Consider the following 21384-nt stretch of genomic DNA (forward strand, 5'->3'; position numbering starts at 1 on the left):
GGCAGCAGAGTAAAGATCCCACTAAATTTGGGTCAATAAAGGATTGTCATTTATTGCTCAGATAATGTTAATTTAGAATAATGGAAATGAGTGTTGAGAAGTTAATTACTTAAGCACTGCTAGCAGGTTAAAACTGAAAAATAGTAGTGCTCGTTTGAAACAGATCAAGTGGAAGCGAGAAGAGGATGCAAAATTAGCGCGGGAGCAAAGTGCAGACGTCAGCCCTATGCTGGCTGGACATCAGCAGGCAAAGCTGTGTGATCCTGCTGATGGCAATGGCAGTGTAACACGGTTTCTTTCTTTAATGGTGTACCTAAGAACTCAAGGCAAATTGTGGAGTGTTGCATCTGTGTTCAGCCATTCCTGATTTGAACAAGTTTATGGATAGAAAATACTGGGAAATGTCTCCTAACTATTGAACTTAGTGTTGTGGGTTGTTTTTTGATGGTTTTGGTTGTTTTGTTGTTTTGGTTTTTTTTTTTAAGAAAAAGGACGTGTCTAAAGATGACTTGAAAAGTGTTTTTAATAATCTGTTTGCAGTGCCTCTAGTTCCTCTGATGTGTGAAGATGGCTTGAAAGGTTTTTAAAAAGAAAGAAAAAACTACACGCTACCTGCTTTTTATGTTTAATAATATGACAAGTGTCAGTCTATTTTTACTGGGTTTTATAAGGGAGATCTTGTGGGTTTAGCTGTGTAATATGAATTCGGGCAACTTAACTGAATGTTCAGGTTTGTGAAACTGGGGTTTTAAAAGTCTTTAAGTGAATTATTATCCAATTCCTTTGAGAAGTCTACTGAATTTCTAACAAAATATATTCCTCTCAGATACTAATTTCTGAAGTTTCACAGAAATTTCTTCTGATTGTTCAGGCTTTTTCTCGTGGTATAGCAGTTTGACTAGATTTTGAGTCACTGTAGTTTAAAAGAGTTGGCAAAATCTGGATCTCTAATAGGCACTCACTCATCTAGGAACTTTTTACTTCACAGATTAAGGCAGAAATCTCAAAATCCTGTTTCTGTCTGCGTAGACTTTATCTAGTAATGGAGATACCCAACAGATTAATATTTGGAAAATAAAATTAACTTCACTACTCTCATGTCTGTGGGTTCTAAAAATAGATACCTGTTATCTGAGGGGATGAAAACCAGACTCCCTCCGCAAATGGACAGTTGATTTATCAAAATGAAAGCTCTCTAATACAGCTGTTCAGAGAATAATCAAGTTTACTGAAAGCTGTTCTGGTAAGGTCATGTTGATGTGTAAAGTGGCTATAAATGTTAAAAGTATCTATAAATGCTGTACCTTTCTTGTATCCTGCAGATTTTCTATAAAGAATTTGTTCATCCAGAACCTCTCTCACCTGAGAAACAAGAGGTAATTTTTCTTCCCTTCTAATGAGTGAGTATAGTCATGGAAGAGATAATTTTGACATATTAATTTATCCATTTTTCTGTGATGTGTTTTTTGTTTCCCTAAGGGCTTAAAAGATAAGAAGGAAAGCACAGGAAATCACACCATGGTGACAGATAAAACTGTATGTATACTGAATTTAAACATGGCTTGTAATCCAGCAGTCTTTTTTTGTTTTGGTTTGGTTTTTAAATTTATATTTATTTGTATACAAAGAAATTATTGGTAGGATATTCTATGTTTTTTTTTTTGACATCTGGAATTTTTTAGCTTGAAACTGGGTAGTGCTGTATGAAAAATCAGAAAGCAGAATAACAGAAACAGAGTAACTGCCTCTTCTGTATGTGAAATATAGAACTCATACCATTCAAACCAATGGTATAAATTAACAAATAATTTTCTTTTTCCATTGTAATTTAAAATAATAATTGAAAATACCTGTTTTAAATGGTGACTAATTCTTACAGAATACATTTGGTTTTGTTTTTAGTCAATTTTTTTAAAACATTGTACCTAGCAAGTTGACTGATTACTCTTGATTTTCAAACCCGTTAGTATTTTTATTTTATATTATGTTCAAGACTCAAGGAGGAACAATTGTCAAAATAGCTTCAAGTTGATCGTCCTGGATGCCAAGAAAGAAAATGTATTTAACTCCTTGTGTACTTAAAGGCCATTCACTTTAAAGCTAAAACATAAATAGTTGTGTGTGCAGTTGTGAAATAAGGAATCAATTCAGCAAGAGATAGAGATAGTTTAAAGACAAAACTGGTGTATATAAATTTACCCGTTTTCTTTTGAGTTTACTGTGTTTCTAAATAAGTTTTATTTTCAGTCAATCTTAGCAGATTTTTTTTTTATACATAATGTGCTTTAGGTCTTGCAGTCAGGAGGTTTCTTAAAAGAAATGCATGCTCTTAATACTGAAATTCTCTTGGAGAGGACGTTATAAAAAAAAGTCTTTGTGGCAGTTCTGCAGTAGTCATGTGAGTGGCATACATGTAGATAGTTTTAACTTTAAAGCTCCTGGTAAATATTGCAGTTTCTGAGATAGCTAGAACTTCTTCAGTTGTGGAAATCAAAGAAATCTCTGATTTGTTTTATGGTGCAAATATTTATCTGGACAAGCTTACTCTGTTAGTTTATTGGCAGGATTTGAGTCTTACAGGTGTGAGCTGCTGCAGGGACCGCAGTAGTAGTGTCCATAGGAAATGACTACTATGGAAATCTCTCAGCTACCTCTTCTATCTTACACTGTAAAATTCAGCCTTCACCAGGGAGCTGAGTTATATGTAGCTGTGCAGTTCCCAAGGAGTTGATTGCAGCAGGAAATACTTATCTCTGTGATGGTCCTAATGCTTCCAGTCTGAAAAGAAGAATTAGGATGCTCTCCTGAGTTCTTTGTAGCTTTTACAGAACCTTTGAGTACTCTTGCAGTAAGCCAGTATTAAATTTGCAAATTTGCAAAAAATAGCTGTGGTCACCTCCCAAGTCTTTGAGGATTCTTCTGCATTCAAACAACTAAATTTTAAGTATTATGTCTAATAAATACATTTAAAATTTACATATCGAATATTTATTAACAAGCTTTAGGTCTCAGAAGAGGTGAACTTTATATTTACATGTAAGATATCACCCATGTATGGCTAGTCTACTTCTGTCTTTTCTTTGTCTTCTCACTGTGCACTGTTAACATTTAGATGTTTTATTTTCAGGCAATGAATGCTGTTATCAAAACTTGGCGAGATGGGCCATATATATTTATTGTGCAAATTGGAAGTACAACTGCAAAGGATTCTATTACCAGAGTTAAAAGAATGGAGAGGACAACACCTTCCTCATATCAAAATAAGCTCTTTACAAGTAAGATAGCTGTCTATATAGAAATATGAATATACAGCACTATTTTTATGTATTACCAGTCTGAGTGTATTCTAAGGTACTTTTAATATATAGTGTATGGTTCAATTTCATCAGACACCATCTTTCACTTCTCATAGGTATTACTACAGCTCTTTCTTATCGTAAGAAAATAGGTGCTTGCTAGTGTCTTGGAGATCCTAAGACTGTTGTTCTGTCTGTTTACTGATGGAAATAAAGAGGAATCCAAAGCATTTCAATTTTGAGGCTTGGTGTTTTCTTTAAAAAATGTACAGACCAATACAGTGATTTATATTAATAAGCTCAAAACATGTAGAGTACTAAGATCATAATTGTTGCCTTGATATATTATAAGATACCTAACTGTCCATTGATAACCTATTCAAACTTCAGAGAAGTTTGAAAATCCCCTTAAGCAGTTAACGTACGTGTGTTTCTGAATTTTTCTTGTTAACATGTGAATCTCCAGCAAAAATTACTTTTAAGTACTGCTATGAGTTACTTGGTAATGAAGCGTGTAATTTTAATTGCATGCTTTTAGCTGAGTGTGTTATAAGTCTTAGCTTTCTTTATTAAAGTGCAAGTTAGATTTAAAAGCTATGTGAAGACATGTAATTTCCTTATGCTTGAGTGAAAATCATTTAAGTCCTGGCTTCCTTCTTTTGGTTCTTGTTCAATTTGGTTATTGGATTGTCTTTTTACAGTGACAGTAGAACTGAAGGGGCCGTATGAGTATCTCTCACTTGCAGACTATCCTCTGATGATTGTAAGTAAACCAGCTTTTCTTTGCTCTGTAAAATTGTCAGTTGATTTGAATGTCAATTAAATACTCTGCTTTCATATTTCAGGAAACACAGAACCAGTGTCTCAGGAGAAAAAGTTACTTAGCAGAGAGTGTTTTTGGGTTTGGTGGGGTTTTTAGTTTATTTGTTTTGAGGGGTTTTTGGCTTTTTTTTGTTTGCTTTTTCTTTTTGTACTGAGTACAGGATAGGGAAAACAGATACAGATTTCAAATGCTTGCACATGACACTAATGTTGTCCTTCTCTGGATTGTTTGAATTAACGGATGTTAATTTGTAGTTCCTGAAGTTATCAGTATTGTTAGCTCTAAACTGAGTTTTACTGATGCTGTTATTCGCCTTAGCTCACATCTTACAAAATTTGCTATTCCATGCTTTTGTTTGCAGCTACCCTTTCATTTGTCACTGCTTTCTTTGTTCTTTTACAGCTTAATCTTCCTTCTTCCACCAGCTGTCTCACACCCCATGAGGAGGTCTTTAATACTACCTAACAGTGAAAGCATAATTGAGCTACAAAGAGCTAATCCCCTTTTTATTCAAAGGAGTTATTGACTTGGTAGCTAGTTTCCTCTGTTGAGAAGGCTAAAAAATAAAAAATCTTTAATGTTTATGTAGTGAAGGCAAACTTTAGCTGGGGATCAACAACAAGCAAAGTCTCTAGCCTGACTTTATTGGCAAGAATGACCTGTAAACAGTTGAACCCGACAGCATTTCTGAAACACATTTTACTTCCTGCAGAAATAAAAAGCCACCAGCAGCTCTATTGAAATGTAATTCACCAGTGTGTATATTCCATGTGACAGGTCCAGAAAAAGGTCTGTCTCTCTAAATGTTTCCATAATGGAGCATCTGCTCATGAACTACCATGCCTAGGTTTTTAGCATTTAAACTGCATGGGTTAGTCAGATGTGAAAATCTGTAAGGATCAGTAAGCTGTTCTCCTAAGGAAGGTGTTTTCAGTTTGTGAAAGTTTCAATGGATTGTGCAGCTAATTTCAGTTTGCTTACTTTAAAAAAAAATCTTCCTTCTGGAAGAGGAGACTGCTTGATTACTTTGGCTAAGTACTTCCTGCTATTCATTTAATGTCTTACTCTCCTTCTAATCCCTCTTAGTGTGCTTTTTGAAAATTTAACTTGCTCTGGTATGATGCTGTCCTTTAGAAAATCTACTATTGACTAGCGTTGTCAAGCTTATTGTTTGCTGTAGGAGATGTACCATGAAAGTTCTTCTCAAACAAGTAACACGGAACCATAAAAAAACCCAAAAAGCACAATGTTAATATTTAAGTGAAAGCTGGATTTCTTTTTCAATTCCAGGTTTTTGGCTGACCTAAAGCTTGGTTAAAAACTGAGTTTACTGGAAATTAACTTTTGAGAAAAGTTGTTGAATTATTTGAACAGAGGGCTTACAAGCATTAGTTGCTTATCTCTGTTCTATGGAATGGTGCATAAAGGTGACCTGTAAGTTTATTTGCAGAATACTGTAAATGTACTATGAAGTTATTAATAAAGCAATATGGGAGAAAGAGTAGAGTTTCTAGTAGTTGATCATTTGCTTGAATTATTATCTGGGTTTTTGAAATCTAGTAGCTCAGGATATCTTCCTTAGAAAAACTGCCTGTCAATAAATTGGCAGACTACTGTTCAAGAGAGCAATTGCTCAGAAAGTCAGTTACTCTGATTGGCAGTGAGAAATCACACTGTCAGTGTTAAAGAATGCAGAGAAGACAAATGAAACAGTCTATTTAAAAAGTTCCAAAGTTGCTCTACTGGGGGAGAAAATAGAGTTGTCTTACAGCTGTGGAATGGAAACAAGGAAATTATTTTTCTGGGTCTAAAGTTCCTATTTCTTATTTCTTTTTGTGTAATAGTTTTTCATGGTGATGTGTATTGTGTATGTATTCTTCGGGGTTCTATGGCTTGCATGGTCAGCCTGTTACTGGCGGGATCTCCTGAGGATCCAGTTCTGGATTGGTGCCGTTATCTTCCTGGGAATGCTTGAGAAAGCAGTTTTCTATGCAGAGTTCCAGAATATTCGCTACACGGGAGAATCTGGTAGGTGATGGCTGCATCTCCCAGTTTAATTGATGGGGCATAGCACTAATAGCTTATGCTAAATTGGGGTGACAGATGTATATTAAGCATATGATTACTTGAGGATTGTTTCAAAACGAAGAACAGGGAACCAGAATTTCTGTATTTTTTTATATGTTGAAAACATGATGCTATGTGTTCTTCTAAAGCTAAAGTGCTGTTCCTTAGTCTGACTCCTGAGTGTGGTGTCTTAGGCATGGTAGAATGGTAGAATGGTAGATTCTGGAGAGTATACATTGTAGTGCTGGCTTGAAGTTTAAAATAGGACTTCCTAAGTGTAGTTTATAATTAATTTCTGACATTTGGTGTTGGCCTTGGAAAGATAGTGTGAAACTCATTGTTCAACAGGACAGCATTGTAGATAACTCTTGGTATTTAGCCCAACCTGATAATCCATTTTAAGAGATTTCCTTCACATAAAACTGGGGTACTCTAGTTTTGAATTTTGAAGCTGGATGCATACAAATGAAACTCTGCAAGTAAAATGTCATTATGACTTTGCTAATTGGCCACACCCATAGTACACAAGGTTTTATTGGCTGACTTGTTTGGAAGAGTATCCAGGCTGACCCTATGAATAAATGTTTTATGGATCATTTTACATCCACAGAAAGTGGAGAGTAACTTTTTCAGTAGGTTTTTTCTTATGCCAAGTGACCTATCTTTTCTGAAAGCTTACTCCAGATGATAAAAAGATTATACACTTCAGCAGCCTACCTTCTATATCTGCTCTTTTGCTACAATTGCATATGCAGTAGTTAATAGAACAGAAATTATATTTTNTTTGGTTTTTAAATTTATATTTATTTGTATACAAAGAAATTATTGGTAGGATATTCTATGTTTTTTTTTTTGACATCTGGAATTTTTTAGCTTGAAACTGGGTAGTGCTGTATGAAAAATCAGAAAGCAGAATAACAGAAACAGAGTAACTGCCTCTTCTGTATGTGAAATATAGAACTCATACCATTCAAACCAATGGTATAAATTAACAAATAATTTTCTTTTTCCATTGTAATTTAAAATAATAATTGAAAATACCTGTTTTAAATGGTGACTAATTCTTACAGAATACATTTGGTTTTGTTTTTAGTCAATTTTTTTAAAACATTGTACCTAGCAAGTTGACTGATTACTCTTGATTTTCAAACCCGTTAGTATTTTTATTTTATATTATGTTCAAGACTCAAGGAGGAACAATTGTCAAAATAGCTTCAAGTTGATCGTCCTGGATGCCAAGAAAGAAAATGTATTTAACTCCTTGTGTACTTAAAGGCCATTCACTTTAAAGCTAAAACATAAATAGTTGTGTGTGCAGTTGTGAAATAAGGAATCAATTCAGCAAGAGATAGAGATAGTTTAAAGACAAAACTGGTGTATATAAATTTACCCGTTTTCTTTTGAGTTTACTGTGTTTCTAAATAAGTTTTATTTTCAGTCAATCTTAGCAGATTTTTTTTTTATACATAATGTGCTTTAGGTCTTGCAGTCAGGAGGTTTCTTAAAAGAAATGCATGCTCTTAATACTGAAATTCTCTTGGAGAGGACGTTATAAAAAAAAGTCTTTGTGGCAGTTCTGCAGTAGTCATGTGAGTGGCATACATGTAGATAGTTTTAACTTTAAAGCTCCTGGTAAATATTGCAGTTTCTGAGATAGCTAGAACTTCTTCAGTTGTGGAAATCAAAGAAATCTCTGATTTGTTTTATGGTGCAAATATTTATCTGGACAAGCTTACTCTGTTAGTTTATTGGCAGGATTTGAGTCTTACAGGTGTGAGCTGCTGCAGGGACCGCAGTAGTAGTGTCCATAGGAAATGACTACTATGGAAATCTCTCAGCTACCTCTTCTATCTTACACTGTAAAATTCAGCCTTCACCAGGGAGCTGAGTTATATGTAGCTGTGCAGTTCCCAAGGAGTTGATTGCAGCAGGAAATACTTATCTCTGTGATGGTCCTAATGCTTCCAGTCTGAAAAGAAGAATTAGGATGCTCTCCTGAGTTCTTTGTAGCTTTTACAGAACCTTTGAGTACTCTTGCAGTAAGCCAGTATTAAATTTGCAAATTTGCAAAAAATAGCTGTGGTCACCTCCCAAGTCTTTGAGGATTCTTCTGCATTCAAACAACTAAATTTTAAGTATTATGTCTAATAAATACATTTAAAATTTACATATCGAATATTTATTAACAAGCTTTAGGTCTCAGAAGAGGTGAACTTTATATTTACATGTAAGATATCACCCATGTATGGCTAGTCTACTTCTGTCTTTTCTTTGTCTTCTCACTGTGCACTGTTAACATTTAGATGTTTTATTTTCAGGCAATGAATGCTGTTATCAAAACTTGGCGAGATGGGCCATATATATTTATTGTGCAAATTGGAAGTACAACTGCAAAGGATTCTATTACCAGAGTTAAAAGAATGGAGAGGACAACACCTTCCTCATATCAAAATAAGCTCTTTACAAGTAAGATAGCTGTCTATATAGAAATATGAATATACAGCACTATTTTTATGTATTACCAGTCTGAGTGTATTCTAAGGTACTTTTAATATATAGTGTATGGTTCAATTTCATCAGACACCATCTTTCACTTCTCATAGGTATTACTACAGCTCTTTCTTATCGTAAGAAAATAGGTGCTTGCTAGTGTCTTGGAGATCCTAAGACTGTTGTTCTGTCTGTTTACTGATGGAAATAAAGAGGAATCCAAAGCATTTCAATTTTGAGGCTTGGTGTTTTCTTTAAAAAATGTACAGACCAATACAGTGATTTATATTAATAAGCTCAAAACATGTAGAGTACTAAGATCATAATTGTTGCCTTGATATATTATAAGATACCTAACTGTCCATTGATAACCTATTCAAACTTCAGAGAAGTTTGAAAATCCCCTTAAGCAGTTAACGTACGTGTGTTTCTGAATTTTTCTTGTTAACATGTGAATCTCCAGCAAAAATTACTTTTAAGTACTGCTATGAGTTACTTGGTAATGAAGCGTGTAATTTTAATTGCATGCTTTTAGCTGAGTGTGTTATAAGTCTTAGCTTTCTTTATTAAAGTGCAAGTTAGATTTAAAAGCTATGTGAAGACATGTAATTTCCTTATGCTTGAGTGAAAATCATTTAAGTCCTGGCTTCCTTCTTTTGGTTCTTGTTCAATTTGGTTATTGGATTGTCTTTTTACAGTGACAGTAGAACTGAAGGGGCCGTATGAGTATCTCTCACTTGCAGACTATCCTCTGATGATTGTAAGTAAACCAGCTTTTCTTTGCTCTGTAAAATTGTCAGTTGATTTGAATGTCAATTAAATACTCTGCTTTCATATTTCAGGAAACACAGAACCAGTGTCTCAGGAGAAAAAGTTACTTAGCAGAGAGTGTTTTTGGGTTTGGTGGGGTTTTTAGTTTATTTGTTTTGAGGGGTTTTTGGCTTTTTTTTGTTTGCTTTTTCTTTTTGTACTGAGTACAGGATAGGGAAAACAGATACAGATTTCAAATGCTTGCACATGACACTAATGTTGTCCTTCTCTGGATTGTTTGAATTAACGGATGTTAATTTGTAGTTCCTGAAGTTATCAGTATTGTTAGCTCTAAACTGAGTTTTACTGATGCTGTTATTCGCCTTAGCTCACATCTTACAAAATTTGCTATTCCATGCTTTTGTTTGCAGCTACCCTTTCATTTGTCACTGCTTTCTTTGTTCTTTTACAGCTTAATCTTCCTTCTTCCACCAGCTGTCTCACACCCCATGAGGAGGTCTTTAATACTACCTAACAGTGAAAGCATAATTGAGCTACAAAGAGCTAATCCCCTTTTTATTCAAAGGAGTTATTGACTTGGTAGCTAGTTTCCTCTGTTGAGAAGGCTAAAAAATAAAAAATCTTTAATGTTTATGTAGTGAAGGCAAACTTTAGCTGGGGATCAACAACAAGCAAAGTCTCTAGCCTGACTTTATTGGCAAGAATGACCTGTAAACAGTTGAACCCGACAGCATTTCTGAAACACATTTTACTTCCTGCAGAAATAAAAAGCCACCAGCAGCTCTATTGAAATGTAATTCACCAGTGTGTATATTCCATGTGACAGGTCCAGAAAAAGGTCTGTCTCTCTAAATGTTTCCATAATGGAGCATCTGCTCATGAACTACCATGCCTAGGTTTTTAGCATTTAAACTGCATGGGTTAGTCAGATGTGAAAATCTGTAAGGATCAGTAAGCTGTTCTCCTAAGGAAGGTGTTTTCAGTTTGTGAAAGTTTCAATGGATTGTGCAGCTAATTTCAGTTTGCTTACTTTAAAAAAAAATCTTCCTTCTGGAAGAGGAGACTGCTTGATTACTTTGGCTAAGTACTTCCTGCTATTCATTTAATGTCTTACTCTCCTTCTAATCCCTCTTAGTGTGCTTTTTGAAAATTTAACTTGCTCTGGTATGATGCTGTCCTTTAGAAAATCTACTATTGACTAGCGTTGTCAAGCTTATTGTTTGCTGTAGGAGATGTACCATGAAAGTTCTTCTCAAACAAGTAACACGGAACCATAAAAAAACCCAAAAAGCACAATGTTAATATTTAAGTGAAAGCTGGATTTCTTTTTCAATTCCAGGTTTTTGGCTGACCTAAAGCTTGGTTAAAAACTGAGTTTACTGGAAATTAACTTTTGAGAAAAGTTGTTGAATTATTTGAACAGAGGGCTTACAAGCATTAGTTGCTTATCTCTGTTCTATGGAATGGTGCATAAAGGTGACCTGTAAGTTTATTTGCAGAATACTGTAAATGTACTATGAAGTTATTAATAAAGCAATATGGGAGAAAGAGTAGAGTTTCTAGTAGTTGATCATTTGCTTGAATTATTATCTGGGTTTTTGAAATCTAGTAGCTCAGGATATCTTCCTTAGAAAAACTGCCTGTCAATAAATTGGCAGACTACTGTTCAAGAGAGCAATTGCTCAGAAAGTCAGTTACTCTGATTGGCAGTGAGAAATCACACTGTCAGTGTTAAAGAATGCAGAGAAGACAAATGAAACAGTCTATTTAAAAAGTTCCAAAGTTGCTCTACTGGGGGAGAAAATAGAGTTGTCTTACAGCTGTGGAATGGAAACAAGGAAATTATTTTTCTGGGTCTAAAGTTCCTATTTCTTATTTCTTTTTGTGTAATAGTTTTTCATGGTGATGTGTATTGTGTATGTATTCTTCGGGGTTCTATGGCTTGCATGGTCAGCCTGTTACTGGCGGGATCTCCTGAGGATCCAGTTCTGGATTGGTGCCGTTATCTTCCTGGGAATGCTTGAGAAAGCAGTTTTCTATGCAGAGTTCCAGAATATTCGCTACACGGGAGAATCTGGTAGGTGATGGCTGCATCTCCCAGTTTAATTGATGGGGCATAGCACTAATGGCTTATGCTAAATTGGGGTGACAGATGTATATTAAGCATATGATTACTTGAGGATTGTTTCAAAACGAAGAACAGGGAACCAGAATTTCTGTATTTTTTTATATGTTGAAAACATGATGCTATGTGTTCTTCTAAAGCTAAAGTGCTGTTCCTTAGTCTGACTCCTGAGTGTGGTGTCTTAGGCATGGTAGAATGGTAGAATGGTAGATTCTGGAGAGTATACATTGTAGTGCTGGCTTGAAGTTTAAAATAGGACTTCCTAAGTGTAGTTTATAATTAATTTCTGACATTTGGTGTTGGCCTTGGAAAGATAGTGTGAAACTCATTGTTCAACAGGACAGCATTGTAGATAACTCTTGGTATTTAGCCCAACCTGATAATCCATTTTAAGAGATTTCCTTCACATAAAACTGGGGTACTCTAGTTTTGAATTTTGAAGCTGGATGCATACAAATGAAACTCTGCAAGTAAAATGTCATTATGACTTTGCTAATTGGCCACACCCATAGTACACAAGGTTTTATTGGCTGACTTGTTTGGAAGAGTATCCAGGCTGACCCTATGAATAAATGTTTTATGGATCATTTTACATCCACAGAAAGTGGAGAGTAACTTTTTCAGTAGGTTTTTTCTTATGCCAAGTGACCTATCTTTTCTGAAAGCTTACTCCAGATAATAAAAAGATTATACACTTCAGCAGCCTACCTTCTATATCTGCTCTTTTGCTACAATTGCATATGCAGTAGTTAATAGAACAGAAATTATATTTTAATAACCTAACTTCCTCCTCTTTGCTTTTGGTAGTTCAAGGAGCAGTAATACTGGCAGAACTTCTCTCTGCTGTGAAGCGATCATTGGCTCGAACTCTGGTCATCATAGTCAGCTTGGGATATGGGATAGTCAAGTAAGTAATTTGTTACAGGTTTGTTGTGTTCTATTTAAAGTGTTTTCACTATTGTTTTTTAATAACTTAGGGCAATATTCATCTCCCTGTACTTTGCTTATTAAAAGGTAGGTGCTTTAATTAAGTGCTGTGAAGATCTAGACTTCTTCACTAGTAAACAGAGACATACAGTTCTGTATTGCTATCACTCTTCCTTCCATCCTTTTCTGTGTACTGCTGTTGGGTGAGTGTCTGAGTCATTGCTGAGATACTCCCCTGAGTGGAATGGGAGCTTTATGTGCCTGCCTTCTGGGTGAGGGCGTCTTATAGAAATTAGAGAAGGTCAATAATCACTGATAGAGGAGGGGATCTGCTTTAGGAGGCTTCTGTTGCTAGGAGTGCTGCTTATCTGTCCATCCCTAACTATATTCAATGGTAAAACAACACACTGTGTGGTAGTGGAAGCTTTTGGCAAGTGAGGGTGTACTGGGGGAACTGGTGTAGAAGTGGGATGTGACTTCTTGAAATGGCTGTAAGATACTAAGCAGGTTAACTAGGAAACAGGATTGTTACCAGTCTCTCCCTTGGTCACATTATACCATAAGACAAAATTAATAGTATGCTTTGAGCACCATGATAAAATTATTTCTGGATTCAGAAGTGGCTTGTCACAAGGACTTTTTTATTCACGTGCTTCATACCTTGTGTGAGACTCAAGTTGACATGACTTCACTTTTAGTTCCCCACTTAATCTGAATTTCACTTTTTTTTCCTACAGGCCTCGCCTTGGAGTTACTCTTCACAAAGTTGTTATGGCTGGAGCTCTTTATCTATTATTTTCTGGCATGGAAGGTGTTCTTAGAGTCACAGGGGTCAGTAATAACTGCTTGAATTTTCCCATATGCCACAGACACTATCAGCTTTATTTACTTGTATGCCAAGGAAGAATCTAGAGCTATGCTGAAAGAGACAATGAAGTGGTTAAATTCTGAGACTGTGGATATGGATTATTGACAATTATTTTAAGTCTTGTCTATTTAGTAGGATATAATTCTGTATAGTTTGAAATAATTCTACTAGTTTTCTGATTAGCCAGGTTTCAGCCTGGAACCTTGTGTCTAATACTTTGGATTAGGTAGGGCTATTTGCAGACAAAAAAGTACAGCTTGGGTCACCTGGTCATGAATCAAAAAAACCCTACCCAAGAATAAAAAAATAAAACCAAACAGCAACAACAAAACCCAAAACAACAAATAACCCAAATCCCCACCACTCCAGTTTTGGAGGCTGTGACTGGGGAAGCGTGTGTAAATGCTGCTGCTCCTGGATTCATTAGGAAGTGCATCTTGGGATGTAGATTTTTGTTGTTCTATTTTTGGTATTTTGGGATAAGGTTTTTAACCTGTCACATATTTGGTACTTTTCCAGTTTTTCTATGACACTGTGGCTCTGATAGCAAACTTGGCCCTGTCCATGATTGATGCCTGTATTATTTTGTGGATATCCTTTTATAAATTTCAGAATGCTACAAGCTTATTCACAGCTTATTATTTCTGTCTTACACTTAAAAAGAATGTGGTTTGCTTGTTTCTGTTAGGACTTTGATAGTTTTTGATGTAAACACAAAGGCAAACTTGGGGTTGCCAGTGAAGCTTTCAGTTTGTCCATGGATAGGGTAAAAGATTTAATTACTAAATCTCTAACAAGCTGATTGCTAGATTTCTGTAATGGAATTGGCCAGAGCAATTAATCACAGCAACTGCCTTAGCAGAGACTCCTTTTAACAGCGCTAGATTGACTTAATCTGGAAAACTACTTCTTGCCTTGCTGGTGGAGAACTGGGAACTGACAGTGTGGTGTTGTCATTTCCTCTCTGTGCATTGGGCTAAACTCTTGGTTCAAGCCCTCTGTTTCTGTAGCAGAACTCAGAAGCATTGTGGTGGTGTATTTGTGGTTTCACATAAAATAGCCTCACCCTCCTCACTTCTGTACCTTGTTTTCTTTTTTGTTCTTATTGGCTCTCTCTTTGTCTCCAGGCCCAGAATGATCTTGCCTCCTTGGCTTTTATTCCCCTGGCTTTCCTAGATACTGCCCTGTGCTGGTGGATATCCTTCACTGTTTTACTTGATGGGGTGTGTTTTCTTTTAAATTTGTTTTGTTTTGGGAAGTCTTTTGGGCCGAATTTTTTTTTAAATAATCTTTAAGTATATATTTTTTTTCTACTTCTGGTAGAGGTTATAGAACTTCTGTAATTGAGTGTTCAGGTAAGCTCCTGCTACCTACTGCTTACCTAGTTTTTCTTGCACTGGATGAATCTGTGTTAAAGCTGCTCCTGAATATAGTCTATCTGTTATCAGTCTCTGATTGTTGAGTGTGAAAGCAGTTTGTTCCAGGTGACAAAATGAGGCAGTTCACTTTTTGGTGTCTTGACAAGCAACCATAATCTTGTGTGACTTTAGCAACTGACATTAAATACTGAACTCATGTATAGCAAAATCCCTATAAAGTGTTCTTAGTGAACACTATTTCTTAGCAAAAGCTCAAATTAAAATGTGAATAGCTTGCTGCCAAGCCATGAAAAACCACAATTCTCCCCTATCATGATATCTCTTCTAAGCACTTGTCACTGAGAATAAAATAAAAAAGAAAGTGTGATGGCACCCGTATACATTACTTGGATTTTAACTCATTTTTAGTTCAAATTTGACTTTTATTTTATCAGAAGTACAAGTGACACTTTTCTGGAGGAATGGACCATAGCCCAAAATAGATGCCTGGATACTGTCTTTGTGTGACAAGAGTTATAGGTGTAGATGAACTAATTAACAGTCATAAGGGACTGATTCTGCTCTTTGGTACCTTTGCTATAGGATCAACCTTTTTTTCTACTGAGAACTGTCTTCTTGGAGGGCTCTGGGGGTGGGAGAGCTGTTGATCATAAGATCTCTGTCTCCTCATGCTAAGTCTGTGACCAGATTGTCCCTTCAGAGGCTTTTCCTTGACTTTTCATACATATTCATCAGCTTAACTCAAACAATGAAGCTGCTAAAACTTCGAAGGAATGTTGTGAAACTCTCTTTGTATCGGCACTTCACGAACACGCTCATCTTGGCAGTAGCAGGTAAGCAGAAAATTACGTCTATCAAATAAGACCACTTTCCATTTCCATATATGGCTTGATTTGGTCACTAAAGCAAATCTTTAAATTTGGTGACCTTTCTGTAAATACAATCAAAGTTCTTGGTATTTCTAACTCTTGACCCATTTCTAACAGTGGGTCTTTGCCAAGTGTTATGTTGATATTTCAGAGACAGTGGATTATTAGTCCTGATGTTAATAAAATCAATAGTAATGCAGCTCCTCTAAGGGAACACTTAAATCCCACTACAAGCTGCTAGGGGGCAAGAGATTATTATCATACGCTGTTAACTTCACAGAGATACTTTTTGCCAAAATCACAGTATCACTGTATACTTTCTCATTTTTAAGATGTCTGAAGACCAGATAGCTGAAGGACCAGAGTTATTCTTGAAAAATGTCTTCTTAGTATTGTAACATGATGCCCTCTGTATTCTGGAAGAATACACATTTGTGCTCTGTATTCTGGAAGAGTACAGGTTCGGTTTCTTTTTCCATTTATAATAGTGATGAACTGAACTTCAAGAACAAATCTGTTGATGCTTCCAGGTGCTCTGCTATCAATACAATGAGCAGAAAACTTCTAAAGACTGTGCCTTTATTTAAACAATCAGGCAAAAAAGCACATTCCTTTTAAAACTCAGATTGAAATTCCTTTCAGCACGTGGTTCTTAGTCAACTTAGAACACCTCAGTGGAGGGAAGTCTGTTGTAAAATTATGGTAAGGGCATAGTTTGAGCGTTGGAACTGTTGCGGGTCAAGATCTGAATGCTTAAGGCATTCAAGCAGATCAGCTTGCTGGGTTACTTCAAGGTAAGCTTTGTTTGTCAGCTGATAATGAAACCATGATTTGGAGGCTAGATAAAAGTAATGTAAGAAAAATAAATAGGAGTGAGGAGTTGGCTAAATACTTAATATTTGATTTATGCCTTGTGTCTCTATGTGTCTATGCCTAAACTATTGTATAAGGTCAGTACAATAAATCCATCTCTTGTTTTTCAAAACTGTTTAATTGGATGTCAAGACTTCACTGTTTAGGTTTTTGGTCTTTGTTTTGGAAAGAGTCCTGTTGGTGGGATATTTGAATTGGCGTATTTTGTAGTAATAAGCAACTTGTTTGTTTGAATATCGCAGCATCTATTGTATTTATCATCTGGACCACCATGAAGTTCAGGCTGGTGGACTGTCAGTCGGTGAGTTTATATTGAATGTTTTCTACAATTGCTGCCTCTTAATAAGTTTACATTTGGCAGTGAGATTGCCACATAGTACCACATGCTAAAATTCTCACTGTTGTGAGTAATGAGCCTGTTTGACAGATGCCTGTAGTTCACCCTTGGAAAGAGATGAGGACATGGAATTTCTTGCTTCTCAATACTTTCCATTTGTGCTGCTGTATTTCTTGGCAGGACTGGCAGGAGCTATGGGTGGATGATGCCATCTGGCGTTTATTGTTTTCAATGATCCTTTTTGTCATCATGATTCTGTGGAGACCATCTGCTAACAACCAAAGGTTCAGCTTTTCTTACCTCTTCCTAAAAATACTGGGTTTTGGGAATGCTTGTTTATTCAAAGAAGTACTGGAGGGTGATTTTTAGTTACTCTATACTGATCCATAAGGATACTAAGCAGTCTGTGTAGGGGCTTGAGGAAAAGTAAGCATAGAGAAGTCACATACATAAAATCCAGTCTGTTCCTGGTTGCTGAACTTATTTAAAAAGAAGTGACTTAAACTTTCGATTATGTAGTTGAGCATCAGTCTTAAAAATCGTGAACTAGACAGAATAATCAAGTCATGTGAATGCTGGGGTAATGGATCTCTTGGGAGGCAAGAGATACAATTCTAAGATAGCTTTCATTCTTTCACTCCTGAAGGTTTGCTTTCTCACCACTGTCAGAAGAGGAGGATGATGATGAGCAGAAAGAGCCAATGTTAAAGGAAAGCTTTGGTAAGAAAAAAATTTTTCCACCTAATTTCAGTGTTAAAGAGACACTTTTGTGGAGGAAGGTGTCTTCCTCTCTGGCAAAAAATTCATTACTGCTGGGAAAGTGGAATCAATTGCCATCGATACATGTAGTTGTAGAGGAAATACTGGCTTTATGTTTAGTGTTTACATTGCCAGTGTTTAATTCTGGGGTTGACACTGGAAACACTGCTACTGTTGATGTTGCTTTGCCAGGTCTAGTGGACTTTGTTTTATTGAATATGTAAAGTCTTAGGTTTGAATCCAGTCATGATGACAAGGATCTCTTGGATATTGTTGCTAGGCAGCGGTTTAGTGTGCAGTTCTCTTTTAAAATCCCATTTAAGAATTTTCATTTATTATCTGTGCTCTGAACTCTGCAATCTTAATTTTCCATGTTAAGGCCTAACATAGGAATGTCCAGTGGGATGAATATGTTTATTCATGAAATTGTCTGTTGTAACACCTCTGTTCATAAGCTGTGTAAAAGGTAGGGCCACGTACCTGTTGCTGCTGTCTGTCCACAATTCATTATGTTGGGATATATTGCTGCTGTTTGCCTTGTGTAGCAGCTGAGGAGAAGTGTGTAATCCATTAGGTGCATTTGGCAAATCAGCTCTATCTGGCTATCTGTCAGGCTGGGAGATGCATGTTGCTGTTCATCTTGTAAGTCAACCAAGTGGCCGGTCAGCAGCCAGTAGGTAAAATAAACTTTGGGAGTTGCCTGTGTCTCAGAATGGTTAAGGCTGGAAGGGACCTCTGGAGGTCATCCTGTCCAAACCCCCTGCTCAAGCAGGGTTTACCTAGAACAGGTTGCCCCAGACCATGTCCAGATGGCTTTTGAGTATCTGAAAGGATGGAGATTCCACAGCCTCTCTGGGTAACTGTGTCAGAGTTCTATGCTGCTGCTGTCTGGCTTAAATAAAATGATTAGAAAATTTATATCTCCTGGGTAAAATCACAAAATTCAGAAAAAAACAGGTATTCCACCTGTCAGGAAAAAATACTACAAGCCTTCCAAAGGGAAAGCTGTCTCTAATCATTAACTTGTCTAATTCTGCCTCTCAAATGTGATGAAATATCCTAAATGAAGATTCAGCACTTTCACTTACAGTCTATGAACAATTATAGTTCAGTTATCCCAATCTTTTTTCCTTTTGTTTTCAGAGGGAATGAAAATGAGAAGTACAAAGCAAGAACCAAATGGGAATGTAAAAGCAAACAAAGCTGTGAGTACACTCTCTCTACCTCAAAGAATATAGATTCATCTCTTCTTTGTTTGCTCACAGTAGTTATGAGTAGTTTTGCAAAGTTTTGAGCCAATAAATATGAGTTTTTTGGTTTGCTTCAGTGTGAGTAAGTCAAAGTATTTTAAGTTTACATTACTTCTGAAAAGAAAGCAAATACAGGTTTTCCATCAGATTTCCTGTATGTACAGTGGAAACTTTAGAATTCAGTCTGTTCTTTAGGAATGTTTGTGCAATCCAGTATAGATAAAACTGTATAATACCATATTCTGATAATGAGTAATACATTATTTTAACAAGTTTGTTAGTCTCAGAGGGACAATTTTAAATAAATTGCCTTCTAGTTTTGAGATTTGTGATTTATTAGTTGAATGAGGTGATATAGATATTGTTATGTACCTGCCTAAATACTTCAGGATAATGTGCATTTTTTTTTTCCATGTGGCTTACAAGCCACATTCATCTAGGAGGTAGAAAATATGTCTTGGAATTTTCATGGAATTTGTGCATAAACTTAAAAGTGGAAAGAACATGTAGGAATTCATTGTAATAGCAGTCATATTTTTGTTGTTGACATTGTTTTTCTCAAAGGTTGATTGCAACTGTGTACTACTTACCTGAGGATAACATGAAAATCAAACTTTTCTGTTTTGGGACCCAGGGGGATGAGACGGTCATTTCCACAACTTCAGAACAAATGTGCTTGTGTTGTGAATTAAGAGACTGTTCACCAGATAGAAATGAGACATCCTGACAATATGGACAATACCTTTGATAAATCTAACTTGTGCTTTTTATATTGTTTCATCTATTAACATCTTCAAAAGATAGTGTTCTTTGTTGAGAGACTAAAACTAGATTATGTAAATAACCGAAGTGTCCTGAGGTCCTCCTTTTCCTAGTCACCATTAGACTGTTAAAGAGTTCACAGCTAGTTTTTCTTTAGTCCTCTTTTTTTTTTTTTCCTGGAATGTGTTTTCTGTAATCCAGAAATCAAATCGAAGATGTTTTTTCCTGTTGTTTGTTTGGGGTTTTGGTTTTTGTTTAAATTTTTAACTGACATTTTAAATATATTACTTTTTGTTAAGTAGGTTGAGAAAAAAAAGGTTTGCATGTGACAGCATTTTGGGGAAAATGACTTTTGTTTTCTGTTTAATTTCTGTATTTCTAGCAAGAAGATGACCTGAAGTGGGTAGAGGAGAATGTTCCTTCATCAGTGACAGATGTGTGAGTATTTTTATAGTCACAATAAAAGCAAGTTCCTTGCCCACAGGAACACAAGTACATTAGAATGCTTTATAACTTTATGCTGGGCTTCCATGAGCAGAGCCTGGCACTGGCCTCTGACTTCTTAGTGTGATGACACTTGGCTGTATGCAGTCTGTCAGATTTGAACATGCTGACTTAAAGAACACTGCCTTGGACTGTGAAACCACAGACTGCTTTGCACTTCACTAAAGTTAAATCTAGAAGACAGAACAAACAAACCCTCTTTCTGTTAAGTGCTCTGAAAAGACCCTTGAGTATCTTGCTGAATGTAAACCATGGAATAATGTAGTTTAGTTTACAACCGACATTCCAAATAAAGTTGATATTTTTATGTTTCTGGCAGTATAGTCAGCTGTGTGTGATGTCTACATCTATTGTGCTTTTAATAACTTTTACATCCTAAAAATGCTACCTTTTCTGTAGCAAAACTAATGTTCACAGATTAATTATGTTCACAAATTTGAACAGGTATTTTTGGCAGAGGCTATGGATTGAAGTACAAAACTTTCCTTGAAGTTAGGTAAAGACAAGAAATTAGGTTAAGTTTCTAGAGGATGAAAAAGTGCATTTTCTGAGTTTTCCCAGTTCTAATACTGATTTTTTGAAGACTGATAGGATTCCTTAAGAAAAAAAGAACTAGACTGGTGTAAGTTATGAAAGGACACTTTGAGCTCCTCTGCTGCAGGGTTTTCTGTTCCTGAGAGTCTGATCAGGGTTGTGAAGAGACAATATCTTAACAGATGGGATGTCTATTATAGGCTGGGGTACCAGCGGAACTTGTTTGATTCCTGGGCCGTGTTTTTACAACATGGTCCCATATTGTAAATTTCTTCAGTGTAGTTCAGCAGTGTTCCTGCATGAATGATGCGGCTTATTTGGAAACTTGGAAATTGTTCAGTTGATAATGAGAAGCATAGAAAAAAAGAATTTGAAACTGCAAAGGTGGTTGAGGATACTCCTTGGGCTCTTCCTTTTTTGTGTGTCTTTCTCTAATTTCTGTTAAATTGAAAGGTTTGTCTTTGTTGCTCTTCTGTGCCCTAAAAGCAACATAAGGTTAAAAATGGTTGTCAATCATATGCTCTTAGTATGCATTAATTTTAACTTTTTTTCTCCTCCCCCACTGCAGTGCTCTTCCAGCTCTTCTGGATTCAGATGAGGTCAGTAAAGAAGTCTTCAGTTCAAATTAGTCTTCTCACATGCCAAAGGAGTCATGAGTCAGCTGGTAAAGACTTGGCTTATCAAAACTGTCAGTGCAGCAGTAAAATACTACAAGGGGGGGAGGATAGTGGGGACAACTTCTTAGAATAC

At 36.1% G+C, this 21384-nt stretch overlaps 1 protein-coding gene across 1 annotated transcript in view; it reads left to right on the forward strand.

The window, feature by feature from the left end:
- Positions 1 to 21384, forward strand: part of TMEM87A (transmembrane protein 87A) — a 30499-nt gene that overhangs the window by 6749 nt on the left and 2366 nt on the right. Inside the window, exons 5-19 of the mRNA XM_017810256.1 lie at positions 1323 to 1376; positions 1480 to 1536; positions 3128 to 3275; positions 3998 to 4059; positions 5964 to 6147; positions 12380 to 12479; positions 13237 to 13330; positions 14495 to 14563; positions 15471 to 15579; positions 16731 to 16789; positions 17006 to 17109; positions 17472 to 17545; positions 18728 to 18789; positions 19979 to 20034; positions 21203 to 21233. Of these exons, the coding sequence (XP_017665745.1) occupies positions 1323 to 1376; positions 1480 to 1536; positions 3128 to 3275; positions 3998 to 4059; positions 5964 to 6147; positions 12380 to 12479; positions 13237 to 13330; positions 14495 to 14563; positions 15471 to 15579; positions 16731 to 16789; positions 17006 to 17109; positions 17472 to 17545; positions 18728 to 18789; positions 19979 to 20034; positions 21203 to 21233 (1263 nt within the window). The remainder of the gene's footprint in view (positions 1 to 1322; positions 1377 to 1479; positions 1537 to 3127; positions 3276 to 3997; positions 4060 to 5963; positions 6148 to 12379; positions 12480 to 13236; positions 13331 to 14494; positions 14564 to 15470; positions 15580 to 16730; positions 16790 to 17005; positions 17110 to 17471; positions 17546 to 18727; positions 18790 to 19978; positions 20035 to 21202; positions 21234 to 21384) is intronic.

The sequence above is a fragment of the Lepidothrix coronata genome, unplaced genomic scaffold (genome assembly GCF_001604755.1).
Source record: "Lepidothrix coronata isolate B3197 unplaced genomic scaffold, Lepidothrix_coronata-1.0 Scaffold1, whole genome shotgun sequence".
In the NCBI taxonomy this organism is placed as follows: domain Eukaryota; kingdom Metazoa; phylum Chordata; class Aves; order Passeriformes; family Pipridae; genus Lepidothrix; species Lepidothrix coronata.